The sequence below is a fragment of the Helianthus annuus genome, chromosome 12 (assembly GCF_002127325.2).
Source record: "Helianthus annuus cultivar XRQ/B chromosome 12, HanXRQr2.0-SUNRISE, whole genome shotgun sequence".
Classification (NCBI taxonomy): Eukaryota; Viridiplantae; Streptophyta; class Magnoliopsida; order Asterales; family Asteraceae; genus Helianthus; species Helianthus annuus.
The window spans coordinates 148527749-148542026 of NC_035444.2; the positions used below are offsets into that span (position 1 = coordinate 148527749).

At 36.9% G+C, this 14278-nt stretch overlaps 1 protein-coding gene across 1 annotated transcript; it reads left to right on the forward strand.

Annotated features, from left to right (window-relative positions):
- Window positions 1–6880: 6880 nt before the first annotated feature.
- Window positions 6881–10589, forward strand: LOC110912484 (U3 small nucleolar ribonucleoprotein protein IMP3). Its single transcript, XM_022157220.2, has 4 exons — window positions 6881–7093; window positions 7271–7378; window positions 9944–10018; window positions 10109–10589. Exons 1-4 carry the CDS (start codon window positions 6960–6962, stop codon window positions 10338–10340), a joined length of 549 nt encoding a protein of 182 aa, XP_022012912.1. The 5' UTR covers window positions 6881–6959; the 3' UTR covers window positions 10341–10589.
- Window positions 10590–14278: the final 3689 nt, after the last annotated feature.

The following is a 14278-nucleotide window of genomic DNA, read 5'->3' on the forward strand; positions in this document are numbered from 1 at the left end:
TGTAAAGTACCACTCACACTGGTTGAATCTTGCTTGGTAACTGTCTGGACCTTGATAGGGTGTTCCATGGAAGGATGATCCATCAGAGATCTCGATGGGATGGTTTGGGGTACCTCTTGCAGGCTCGACGGGATCCGTGTCCTCGTCCATGTCCATTGCATTGTCTTCTGAGAAATGGTCCTCGGGTCCTAGAGGGTTAAAACCTACTGGTTCTTGTACAAAGTTTGCCGGGTTGAACCGGCCCTGAAAGACAGGAGTAGGGTCGCCAAAGGAATGGTGCGAAAGGGATCGCTGGAGAGGTATATACGAAGGCTGTGGGTTATCGGGCTCGTTTTCTGAGTGCGGCCCAAAAGAATGACGGTAAGAAGGTGTTGAACTGTGTGAGACAGATCGTCTAGCAGGCTCAAAAAGGTTCCTCCTATTCCTCTGAGGTTCGGCACTCATTGTAGTGGAAGGAGCTCGCAGGTGCGAAGGTCCGGCCTCATGATCGTTGTGGGTAGTGATTGGCCCTTTGCCTCTTCCTCCTCTTCTGATCATCGGTGGCATATTTCCTGATTTCACGATTGAAATAAATAACAACAATAAAGGACAAACTAAAGCAACAATTCGAGATCGTCCTAAGTTCTTGTCTAGACTCGATTATGTGCAATTATGTCATTGAGATTAAACACAGAAAGCTAGTGTTTAATTCACTCAATCGTTGGCTCTGATACCAACCTGTCACACCCCGATTTTTCACACGTTTCACCGGTGGGGGATTATCGTGACGTAGTTGGTAACATTACAGTCAAACAACACAATATTTAAATGCACAGCGGAAGCAAAAGATATATATATTTCAACCGAATATTATTGTAATATCATGCATCACAAACAGTTGAAAATAATCCACAGGGGATCAAAAATAAATAGGAAATATTGTTCAACAGTTGACATCCAAGCTTGCGAGACTTATTGTGGACGCTAGGAGAAAGCCAGCCTAGTTCGCATAATACCTGCACTTAACCTTTTTGGGAAAATACGTCAGTTTACACTGGTAAATACATTCAACTGACACTTTTGAAAAATGTTTAATAAAATTGATTTGAATGCACATGGCACAAACTTTTATAACTAGGGATAATTATTTTAATATAATACTTGTAAACGAATTACATGTTTCTTATGCGTTCAGTAGCCCGATCCACAGGTATAATGCCCACAAGGTTATTCATTTAAGTGGGATACCATTTTTCATATGCAGCTGTCAGGTGTACGCCTACACCCCATGCTTAGGTCGTGGCCTTTTCATGAATGATGCCAAGGATATCCGGGACATGGTCATTAACCCCCCAAAGGCTGTAAGCAAACAAAACATTTCAAAACAGAGCATATCAATGATTTAACTTCTAATCGATTAAAGATTCAATGCTGGACCAAGCGGTATTTTATATACCGTACCCCAAGCCCGTATAAGGGAAATTAAGTTAAAAGTAGAGTTAATTACATAGTTAGTCCCTGTGGTTTACACAAAGTAACATCTTTAGGTACTAATAGTTTAAAATCACATTCTAGGGTATTAACTTTTCATTTTGTAACGTTTGGAGGTATTAACGTTATTTGAAGGCTTAAAATCACATTTTATTAGTACCTAAGTATGTTATTTTATGCAAACCACAGGGACTAACTATGTTAATACCCTAGAAATTAATACCTCCAAACGTTACAAAATGAAAAGTTAATACCCTAGAAGGTGATTTTTAACTATTAGTACCGAAGTATGTTATTTTGTGCAAACCACAGGGAGTAACTATGTAATTAACTCTTAAAAGTATTTACCTTTGCAAAGTATAATTCACAAACAGCAATTGCAAGTAACTTTTACCGGGTCTCCTATTCTGGAACGAAGGTTTATAACAACCTATTAGAATCCTAACGGGTCTTTAATTAAGCCTAAACTTAGACCGGTTAGTTTTAAAGAAAGATACGGTTCGAACGCGAGATTAAGCGAAGACCGGAATGGAATGTGATTTAGACCCGACAAGTTTGAAGACTTGTATAATATGGGTAATCCAACCGTATTCTGGATTTTGAGATAAAAACGACAAGGTTTGACCCGTTTCGGCTAATTTATGTAAACTAGTTACATGAACCGAACCGAACACGTGGCGTAACGGGTAACCGTAAGAGTCTTATACAGGTTTCCTAAGTCAATATGCTCTAAAGATGTTGTGATATTAGTAGGATACCTTCCATTATGCCCATAACGAGTATAATCCCATAATACGCCCCGTAGGGGTATTTTGGTCATTTTAAAGATTATAAAAGAGATTATTTATACTTCTGATGTTTGGGTCTGAAGTAATCAGTAAAACCACTTATTTTAACAAGTGACATCAGTAGGTAATAAGTCTTTATGACAAAAATGGTTTTAAACCCAAACTATGCGTTTAATACGCGTATAAAGTCGTTTTAAGCGATTTCCGGGTTATACAGGAAATCTGAGTTTTCTGATCAGGTTATATAGTTGAAAATACTTTATTTATCATTTGAAATCAGTAGCAATTGGATTGGCGTCAAAATACTATGTAGAACTCGTTTTATGTCCGAAAAGGGTATATTCGGTATTTACCGAATCAAGGTCATAACCTTAGGTTATGAGCAGGTTAAAAATAATTAAAAATCTTTAAAAATCCCAAAATATTATATTACATCAGTGTGTAAAAGGTTTGGCGTCGAAATTTGGGTTTAGATAGGCCTTATGCTAAGTGCGTCGTTTAATTAACAAAAGTTTTCTTAATTGCGCTATTTAGCATAACTCCTATTCTAGACCTCTAATTGACATGAAATTTCAGGGACATGTTTATAAATCAGTAACTAAGGTTATTGTCCTTTCACATATCCAAAATTCTCGTTTTAAGGTCAAAAGGGCATTATGGTCAACATTTAAGCATTTAACGGAAAGGTGCAAATGACTCGGACAAACAACGAACCAACCACAGAGGGTTATACCATCATGTAATCTGGTCCTAAGGAAGTCCTAAGGCATATCTAAGTCATACTAAACCGGGTCAGAACTGAAGTCAAAGCAAAAGTCAAAGTTTTGCGACTTTCGGTTCCGAACCGGGTCAAAACAGAAAATTGTCGGATCAAACAAGCTTAGACCAGTTATTATACTTGTTACCAAGTCATATGAGTGATAAAATAGGTTACAAGCCTTCTACATTGTTAATTATGCGTTAATCCGAAAATTAAGGTTTTGTTGACTTTTTCTAAGCAACTTTGACCTGACATTTGAACTAGTTAGAATGGGAACCAGGGGGTGCCCTTTTAAGGGTTTAATGCCCACATGATTACCAACTTATAACTACCTTTGATTCAACTAATTACTGGACCATTAGTGATTAATCGTTAAGTCAACCGTTAACTACGACGGTTTGACTTTTAAGCTAAAACTAAGCAAAAACTTAACTAAGAAAGGTTAAGCATACTTACTGAAGTCCTGTGCACGATTAGGAAGGCTTAGGGAAGGCTCTTGAGCTCCAGAGATGATCAGAAATGCAGAAATGAGGTGTGATCAAAATGGTTGCACTCATTGGCCTTATATAGTGATCTTTTATGCATAAGATCATGACAACTAAGTCTACTAGTATTCCCAGATCATTTACAAGTGCCCCTAAGGCCTAGGAACAGTTTAGGGGTCGCCCATGCTGAGAATAATTCAATCTAAGTCGGTTAACAGGCTGAAGAGTGCTGCTGTACGAGTTTTCTGCATCTGGGCGTCTCACGCGGCCCGCGTAAGACCTTAACAAGGCTTACGCGGCCCGCCTGAATCTTCCTGACAGATTTCAAATCTTTCAATTATTACACGTTGGCTCTTGGCTTTTCGGAAGGGTAACTTTGCATTATGAGCCCTTCTTTTTTACGTACAAGGGCCTCGAGACTTTTACCCATCTTGTTAAGTCCTCAGTTACTTTGTTATTACCCGAAAAGTCATAACTTTCAACGTTGACGCTTTAACCCCTCATGTACGAATTTGATCATAACTTTCTCATTTTATAACGAAACTTTATGAAATTTTTATCGTGCATTCTAGTGAGCATAATTTACTGTTACAAAGCTTCGGGTCTGCTAAAAGGTCACTCAGAGGTATAACTTAAACATGTTGACACATTTAACCCTTGTAGTTTGTAATCTCTCACTTTCTTTCATATTTAGTTTCGTATGGTCCATGATTTATTCGTTTGAGGTATGAGCATCATGTAGGGTTACTGTAAAGTATATTTATCCCTTGTTGACATTTTGAACCCTTGAATTCACATACTTTCCATGTTTGTCAACTTTAGTCCCTCTAGAGTATTCTTTCGCACGTTCAAGCTTATAACACGTGTCAATACATTATAATACGTAAATTTTCGAGGTGTTACACTTGCATATTCAAGTCATCAGCTCTAGTAGATTAAAGTCATCAAAATCCATCAGTGACCAAAGTGAAATCCAGTAGTTTCAAGTAATTACATGTGTTCAGTTCATCACCATTGATTACATCACAAATCTATACTATATAATAAAAGAAACCAATAAAAGGACACATGTCATTCATTGAAGCCATCTATTTTTATAGATAATTAATATAATTTAAAAATAATTATAAAATTAAATTTAATATAAATTTAAACAATTTATATAGAAGATAATATAATATTTTATAATATTTATAACTTTGTTATAGTTTCCTTCTTACCCCAAAACTTTATCAAATTTTATCTTTACCCTTTCTTAGCCCTTAAGTTCAGGAAATGCAATTTTTAACCACTTAACTTTTTATGAATTTTGTAAATACCACTTTGACCCCCTCAAGAGTTTTTGCCTTGATGATATAAATTCGAGTTAGTCGGGTCGCGTATAATACGTTATGATTGTACGATATAAATTCAATTTACGTTATGTTTTGATCCAATCGCAATGCAACTATAGGATATATTGAGTTCAATCGGATATGCCAAAACGTGCGTTTTCATATGGTTAACACATCACATAACACTTGGACTAATCCCTTCGATATAAATTAATATAATGTAAATGATCTATTTATTTTATTAAACTAAAGTAGTTAAGGATAGAACCTATTTAAAAATGTTTATAAGGGGTAAACAAAAATATTAATCAATGTTTATTGGTTCTATACTTTTATTTCCCTGTTCAATTCTCAACTCAAATACAGTAATCACTATGTTTACGTGACATTTATAAGAACCATCACCGCAATCACCCCATCCATCGTATATCGAGTATATCCGTTAGTTTTTTTTAAAGATATTACTACACAAAATTACATTTATCCAACTCGTGTAATACACGGGGTTTTTAAAAAATATAACCTTTCTATTGTGTAGTATATAAAATTAGATTTATTCAATCCATATAATACATATGGTTTATAAAAATATAACTTTTTATTGTTTGGTATATATATAAAATTACATGTGCACAACCCGTATAACATATGAGGTTCTTAAAAATGTAACTTTTTTCATTATTTAATATATAAAATTAAATTTCCTCAACCCGTACAATACACGAAATTCTCAGAGATATAGCTTTTTTATTATTTAATATATAAAATTACATTTATTTAACCCGTGTAATACACGGGGTTCTAACCTAGTATACCATATAAGAACCCGAAATTACATCCTAACAGTACCTAAACTAATTTAAAATATCTCAAATTAGATAATTAACCTTGCAAATACTAATTATAACAAAAGATTGGAGAAACCAAAAAACATTTCCTGCACATGCATTTTTGGCAAAGGCATTTTGGCCCACATACCAAAACCCAATCTTTTTGTAAGTTTCGCATACGAATTGGTCTTTGTTGATCTAAGATGAAACACGGAGAGTATGAGAATCAAAACAACAGAAAAAACTGAAATCAAATGTTGTATACATGAGTAATGTTAAAGAGAAAGTGAAACCAAAGATCGAAGTTAAGAACACCAATAATAAGATGCGATTATGTTATTTACTAAGTTTAACCTAATCGAAGGATTCTTACCGTGGATATCAACGATCAGCAAGGAATCGGCAGACGAAAAGATCAAATGGTGTGAAGACTTTGCAGATTTGGGTTTGGCAGAGGGAAACAGTGGTGGAGAACATTAGCGAGTATCGTCGTAGTGTTGATTGAGAGTGAGGATCGGATTTGTATGTTAGGGTTTCTGAGGGAGCATTAGAACATCAAGAATACGTTGTATATCGAGTGGGGTTTAGGGTATTGGAAAATCTGGTCAGGTTATTTAACTATCCATGGATATGCGTGTTAACCCAAATAATCTATACGGGCATTAAGCGGGAAAATAAGGGCAAAGTAGCCCTCATGAAGGGACATGTGTCCCCAAATAAGTTTACTTTATTATATATAGAGATTATCAAAATTCATATTGCTACTTTAAAAATATCATCGAAGTTCAAATATTATTTGACAATATGCTATTATAATATTTAAAAGTCCCAAAACTTAATGTTATATATTAAAGACTCCAAACCAAAACACTTCTATAAGACAAAGAACCATAAATGTTCAGTTTTTTTTTCCGGGTTTCCTGTTTCGGGTTTTTCGGGTTGGGTTGTTCGGGTTTTTGGTAGGGAAAAAGTGACCCGATAACCGAACCATTTAAAGTTCGGGCTGGTCGGGTTCGAGTTTTTCCGATATTCGCTAATTCGGGTTCAGGTGGCTTTGAATTCGGATCGGGTTTCGGGTTTTGGATAAAAATGAACATCCCTACTTTTTATAACCAACAATTTGGCAAAAACAATGGACCAAACCCATCAAGTCCAACCCATTAGAAAGCCCACCAAGATTTGGGTAATATTATTTTTGAGACTTCAATTTGGGATCCATTTTAGGGTTTAAGCTGGTCGTCTCTGTTAGGGTTTCACAGTTGAATCAAATTGAGTGTCAGAAGTAAGAGACGATGAGGAAGCTGAAGTTTCATGAGAAGAAGCTGCTGAAAAAGGTCAACTTTCTGGAATGGAAGAGAGAAGGCGGTCACCGTGAAGCTCACGTTATGCACCGTTATCACGTTACCGGCCGTGATGACTACAAGAAGTAACAACCCACCCTAATCAATTCTTCTTTTTTTTTATTATGCCAATTTTTAAACACTGTATGTAAATTTTTAATAAAAAAATGGATTGCTTAGTATTATCTGATTAAACTCGGTTGTAATTCAATCAATTCATACTGATTGACATGTCTGTTGTGTTTGAATGTTGAATAAACTAGGTACTCGAGTTTGTGTAGAATGACACAGAAGCTAGTGAACATATTGAAACAGATGGATCCCAAAGACCCGTATCGTATCGAGATGACTGATGCCCTCCTTGAAAAGCTGTGAGTCTCTTGTTTTTGTTAGCCTGTTACAAGTTGAATGAGTTGTTATATTTGCTGTAGTGTCTTTTAGATAATTGGATGCCACCAGGCGCTTCAGCCTCGCTGCACCGCGCCTAGTGCGCTTTTGACCATTGGCAGATCCAGGAATTTTTTTCACTGGGTTCACATTTTTTGATACTCCAATTTCGAACATAAGAAATTTCGGGTCGGTTCGACAGTTTGGATCGGGTAAGGTTCATCACATGATACAATAATGAAAAGAAAATCGTCATTAGAAATTTAAAAACACATAATATAAAATACGATAGTCTTTACAAAAAAAAAAAAAAAAAACCTACCTAAAGTTGTTGACGACGAGTTTTCGCCTTTTGAAAACGTTGCACGTTGCATTACACTCTCAACGGAAACTTATTAAGTGTCAAAGGTTGATTAGGGACACTTATTAAATGTTAAATATTATCTTTATGCATGTTAAATATTTGAATACCATGTCTAGGATATAGGATCAACTGAGGAGGTATCATACATTATGATGTATTTGTTAAAACACTGTGATCTATTTTTCATATTCATACATTTGTGTATTAAGTATCAGTTTCTTTTGTAACAATTTATCTTTGATTGCATTTTAAACTTATATTCTTTTTAGAAAAAAATCAAACTGTAATCAAGCAAATCAACTGAAGGGGACTTTATTAAAAGAAATAAAAGAGCAGTACCATTGAACACTGGAAGAGAGTTGAAGAGGCTTTTCAATGCATTTGCAGATTGGTATTGGTACTCTAATGAAAGATCATGTTTAAGGCATTTAAAAGCAATGCCTTGTATTGCAGTTTCGTACAATACGGGTCGAAAAAAAAAATAATGATGATACCATTCAAGTAGGCAAAAATTGCATCTTTTAGACAAACTGCATGACGCAGCGGGGAGACTTTAGGGTTCTGTGATCCAGGCTCTTCTTTTATCCTATTTTAGAATAAGTTAGTTTTAATGTAATGTAAGTCCTCCATGTCCAGTTGATGAAGCTGCTGATGTGGTGTGTTACAGCCTGATGGTGGTTTTAATCTCATGGAACAAAAAGATTAATAATTGCCTTATACAGGATTCGAACCTGAGTGTCTTGGGAAGAATAATGCGGATTAACCAGTGGAGAACCAAAGCTTCTTTGTTTATGGGTTCCCTTTATATTTTACTTATGGGTTCCTTTTCAGTTTGTTATATATATTTGCACTAAAAATTAAAAACCGAATGGGTTCCTAGGAACCCGATGTTTGTTAATAGGTCCGCCCCTGCTTTTGACAACATGAATGGATGCAACCACCACCAACCATCGCCACCGATGTTAGTCCATATATTGCCTTTCGACCACCAAACATTTGTGAGATGAAAGAAGAATAGGGTGCGTAGTTTGACCGGGAAAAAAAAACTTAGTTTTTAACTTACTTTCAATAATACGGTGGTCTTCGCGGTTGCGATTGTTACGTTTAGAAAGACGGTGGGTGCTGAAAGATTGAAGCGGTGATCTTGGAGGGTGGGCTTAGGGGCTGTTTGTTTACCTCTTAATGGGGCTCTTAATGGTTCAGACCTCTTACTGGTTCAACACTTAATGGTTCGGACTGTTTGTTTCACGAGCAAATGTCTGAATGGTTCAGACATTTGTCTCTGAATGGTTAAGCACTATACTGAGTCTGAATGGTTAAGACCTCTAATCTGAATTGGTCAGACATTTGACTCTGAATGGTTAAGCATTATACTGGCTCTTAATGGTTTAGACCTCTTACTAGTTCAGCATTTAATGGTTCAGACCTTTTACTGGTTCAACACTAAACCATTCAGGTGTTGCCAAACAACCCCTTACTAGTTGCGACTGTTATGTTTAGAAAGAGAGAGAACCAACATTTTAGGAGGTCTGAACAGGATGAAATGTAAAAATCATTAAAATGTCTCTTTAAGAATATATATATTTTTTTCTCACGTGAAGTCTGTTCTTTTCCTTTTCAGTTTATATGTTATTATTTTCAAATACAATAAAAACAAAATCAGTAGTTAGGAACAAACCCTTTTCACGAACTATTAGTTAGCCCATCCTGATCCTTTTTTTAATTAGCCTATCTTGAACCAAACCCATCCTGACCCGATCCAAACCGCCCATTTTGCCACATTTAATATTATACCAAAAAACATGTATGATGAACCCTATTAATTTGCTTGTTGCTTCTTGATCGCGATATATGCTATAAAGAAGTAACATTGGTTTGTTTAGTGTTTGCTTAGTATAATCTGTATGTGAAATGTTATTTACTGGACCCTTTCAGTTGATGCTCTATAAAATTGCATATGAAGCCAACTCATTTGATATGTCCTGTGCTGAACTGTTGATGTCTAAGTTGATTGGTAATGTAATCAGTTACTGGTTTTAACTTGTTTTATTTCGTTAATAGGTTATCAATGTCATCAGTCATCTTGAGACCACACAGTGTTTCTTAAAATTTTCAGATTCGATTTGGGTACTTTTGAAGAATATTTTATTAATTCCATACGTTATACCTATTATGTCAATGCCAGGTACAACATGGGTGTGATACCATCTCAAAAAAGCTTAGCTTTGTGTGATCGCTTATCTGTGTCATCCTTCTGTCGGTAAGAAAGCTGTAGTTTTTAAAAAAATTAATAATCTTGTTTATTTTTATTTCACCATGATCATGATAGTTGATATCTTTGTTATTTTAGTCGTCGGCTTGCAACTGTATTGGTGAGGTTGAAGTTTGCTGAACACTTAAAGGAAGCTGTGACATATATAGAACAAGGACACGTCCGTGTGGGACCAGATACGGTTACTGACCCAGCATTTCTAGTAACAAGAAACATGGAAGATTTTATTACATGGGTAGATACATCCAAGATTAAGAGAAAAGTCATGGTGTATAATGAGAAGCTTGACGATTATGATGCAATGGCTTGAGTGACATCTGCCTGCATGTTCAATATTGAGTTCCTCAAACCCTATATGCGCGTAGTTGCCGAGAAGGATTTTGATAGCTTTCTTTAACTTGAAGGCCATGGTTGTATTTGCTACTCTGTATTCAATCATACCGTCTTTTGTCATTAATTCTAGTTAAAGGTTTGGTCTATTGTTTACTTGCAAGTTTGCTATGAGATCATTCCATGGTTGTATTATATGGTCTCCTCTTCACTACTGTAGGTTATCTAATCTCTTCTATCTTCATATTCTCACCTCCCTTGCCATAAAGCTACTGATTTGTTAATAGTATTGATTTAAAAACGAGTCAACTCTTCGAGTTAGGAGCTAGCTTGTGTTAAATGAGTCGAGCAGACTTGATTTTTAGTTTGGTGTGGAGTTCTTAGCCGTGTCATTGTATAGTTTAAAGCTCGAGCCAGAGTTGAAGTTGATTTAGGTTGTTAGCTCACTCGTTGAACAACTTAAGTCATTAAACAACCTGACTCTCAAGTCCAATGACTAGAAGACTCGGTTGGATTCTTTAACAACGACCCTTTTTATAAAGTTAAGTATTGTGGGTGTCTTGGTATTAAAAAGCAAGAATCACACTGAGGCGACTAGGTCTAAAACTGAGACGTGAAGCGCAAAAGCAGTACGCTTTTTGTACGTGAGGCGCAAAGTGATTATATAATCTTTTTTATATATTAAATAGGGTTTTAGCATTCCCTAATCAACATATAGCAATAAATAAGGTTTATATATGTTTTAACTTGTAAATTACCTACATGTACAACTAAAGAAAACCAAAAAAGCCTGGTGCACAACATTCTGCTGCACAAAAAGGAGAATGTTCATGAGCGTGCGCTTCACTTGCGCCTCAAGCCAAGTTTTTGCCAAAAAGCGCGCCTCACATGCGCCTTATGTACAACGTGCGCCTTGTGCCACCTGAAGCGATGCCCTTTGCGCCTTACGACGCCTCAGACACGCTTTTTAAAACCAAGGGGTGCGTGACGGTGTTCCAACCAAAGTTATAGATATGATTTGAAAATTTGATGGTTTTTAAACTTAACATTAAAGATCGAGATAGCTATGACTATGAAAACATATAGTGTTCCTGGACTTCCGGGGGTTGCTGTCACACCCCGACTACGTAAAACAACAAAACATGGCGGAAACGTCGGGGAGTGTTGTAACAGAATCATTGTTTCACAACCATGGATTAAATAGTTTCGTTTTATTGAATAAATGAACTCATTGTTTTAATACAATCAAATAAGTACAACTATTATCTTTCAAGTTTTAAAGTCGCTAAGGCACGAGTCCATCCTAAGTGTAGCATATATCATCAATCATCACAGAGCAGTATGTAACACCCCCAAAATTCCACCTGCGGAAACCCCGCGAGGCGTGTTACGCATCAGAGTTCGAGCCACCAATCACATTGAACCAATGGTAATTACTTAAATAAAACATGTCATTAATTACTGAAATAAAATGTCAACATGATATCAATTTCCAAAATGTTGTGTAGCGGAAGCATGTAATAAATCGTTTAGCAAATGTTTCGTAATTGTACTTAAAACCAATGTCTAACATGCAAGTTAATCCGAAAGCCTCGATCCATGACCACTCCAGCACTTCCAGATAGCAAGTCCATGTTCCAAACGTTAATGACCTACAAGCATGCAAACAAGTGTGTCAGACTACGCTGGTGAGTTCAAGGTGTTGCTTACGTGTGAAGTTACCAGATATTAGTTAAATCAACTCGTTGTTTTGGTTTAGATGTCGTTGTTAACTCGTTTACTGTACCGTATGCAGCGTCAATGATGGGAATGCCTAACCCCAATGCCCTACAGGCATTGGTCAAAGTCAAGGTATCAAACAACCTTGACAAGCTGTAGGAGGTCTTATATCCGCGTTATATTCACAAGTTGTCCCAGTAATTAGTTCACGCCCGTCCTTACGGCCCGGTGTGAGGGTGCCAAACCTAATAGCGCTATCAACTAATTACCCCATTGCCTTACAGGCAATCCGGTAGATGATTGTTTCTATGTTCCAGTTGTTTACCCCAAGTTTCCCTTCCAAACGTTTACCAGTTGTCCCAAACCACCGGGACGCATGCTTGAGAAAATTCAATGAACTCACCTTGGTTTGCTCGGCAGATTATACCAAAGTTACTTGACTTAAAAGTGATCAAACACGTCCTAACAGGATTACCATACAAGTCAGGTTTGGTTCAGGTAAAGCACGTGTGTTTCACACAAAGTTAACACGTTACAAACACGTATAGGTCATGGCAACACTTTAACAATCAAACAATGTGCGATTAGATAAGCCCACTGGTAATCGGCCCAAATAGATAAACAGCCCAAACACATACGGCCCAAAGTGAAAATGTATAAGTTGTGCGATTCGCTGGATTTGTGCGATCGGACAGGCCCAACCCAATCACTGTCCGGCCCAATCAGTCACATATATGTGGCCTTGTGCGATCCAAGCAGACTTGTGCGATCTGCTTGGGTTGTGCGATCTGATTAACCTTGTGCGATCATGCAATGTTCACGTTGTACACTGTGCTAAAACCTGTGATACCTAGCTTGTGCGATATGTGTTGTGCGATCAGGTATGGTCTGATCTTGTGCGACCGAGTGGCTTGTGTGATTGGGCTTTTGTGCGATCAAGCCCTTATGCGATCCGTTTAAACATCCGATAATCTTGTTATTCGGTTACAATTACAATTAATTTCGTTTGACCCAATTAACAGTTTCCAAACTTATCACATATCAATTAACATCTAACAATTTCAAAATTAATCAATTATCAATCAAACAAGGCAATCATAGACTAACCCATAAGAACCCTAATTATGAACAATATTCTTAAACATATTATTCAGATTCTTATGAACCCTAAAGATCTACCAACATGAACAATAATCATCCGGTTTATAATACACCATGGTCGATTCCTAAGTGTTCGGTTCTTGGTTAATATCATACAATCCGATTCATAACAAGCCGATTTCATGATCATTATCATTCAACCTATATGTGAGCCGATTAACAAGAACATCACATACAATAATCATGTCTACACACTAACCATCATATCAAACATTGATCACAGTAACATGTAACAAAACATAGGGCACTAACCGTTTCAAGGAAAGATCCGAATCCTATGAACTTCGAGGAGGGTGGCTGCCTTCGGTTCGTGAGAGGGAGAGAAAGAAAAGCTAGGGTTGTGTGTTATGTTTGAGAGTTGTGACAAATGAGAAAACAAAACTCAAGAATGAGTTCTTGTTTGCGTAGAAAAGGAGTGGGCCGGCCCATCACGGCTGCCCCTTTGGTCCGATTACAAGATGTGGCCCAAATGGCCTTGTGCGTTCCAATAAGTGTTGTGCGATTGGTTTGTATTGTGCGTTTAAGCCAATATATACATACATTCATCACATTACACAAAACACAAAATCATAACGTTTAATCAATCGTAATAGTTCACATCAGCACATAACGTTACACAGAAGTGGGTTCGAATTACGAGTTGTCACAGTATCCCCAACTAAAAGGAAATTTCGTCCCGAAATTTGGTACGCACTCACTGAGGAAGCTAGGTAAGTTAAAGCTAGGTAAGTTACATCGTTTGCTGGTTTTCCTGGGGTGTCACATCCTCCCCAACTTGAATGGGAATTTCGTCCCGAAATTCGCTAGTTGCATCAACACTAGGTTCACTGGGTTTTGACTGGTCTTCGGGGAACAAATGTGGATACTTAAGTTTCATCTGGTCCTCGCGTTCCCACGTGAACTCTGGACCACGTCTTGAGTTCCAACAAACTCTCACAATCGGTATACGGCTGTGTTTACGAACTTTAACTTCCCGATCCATAATCTCAATTGGTTCTTCGACAAACTGCAATTTGTCGTCTATCTTCAGCTCTTGAA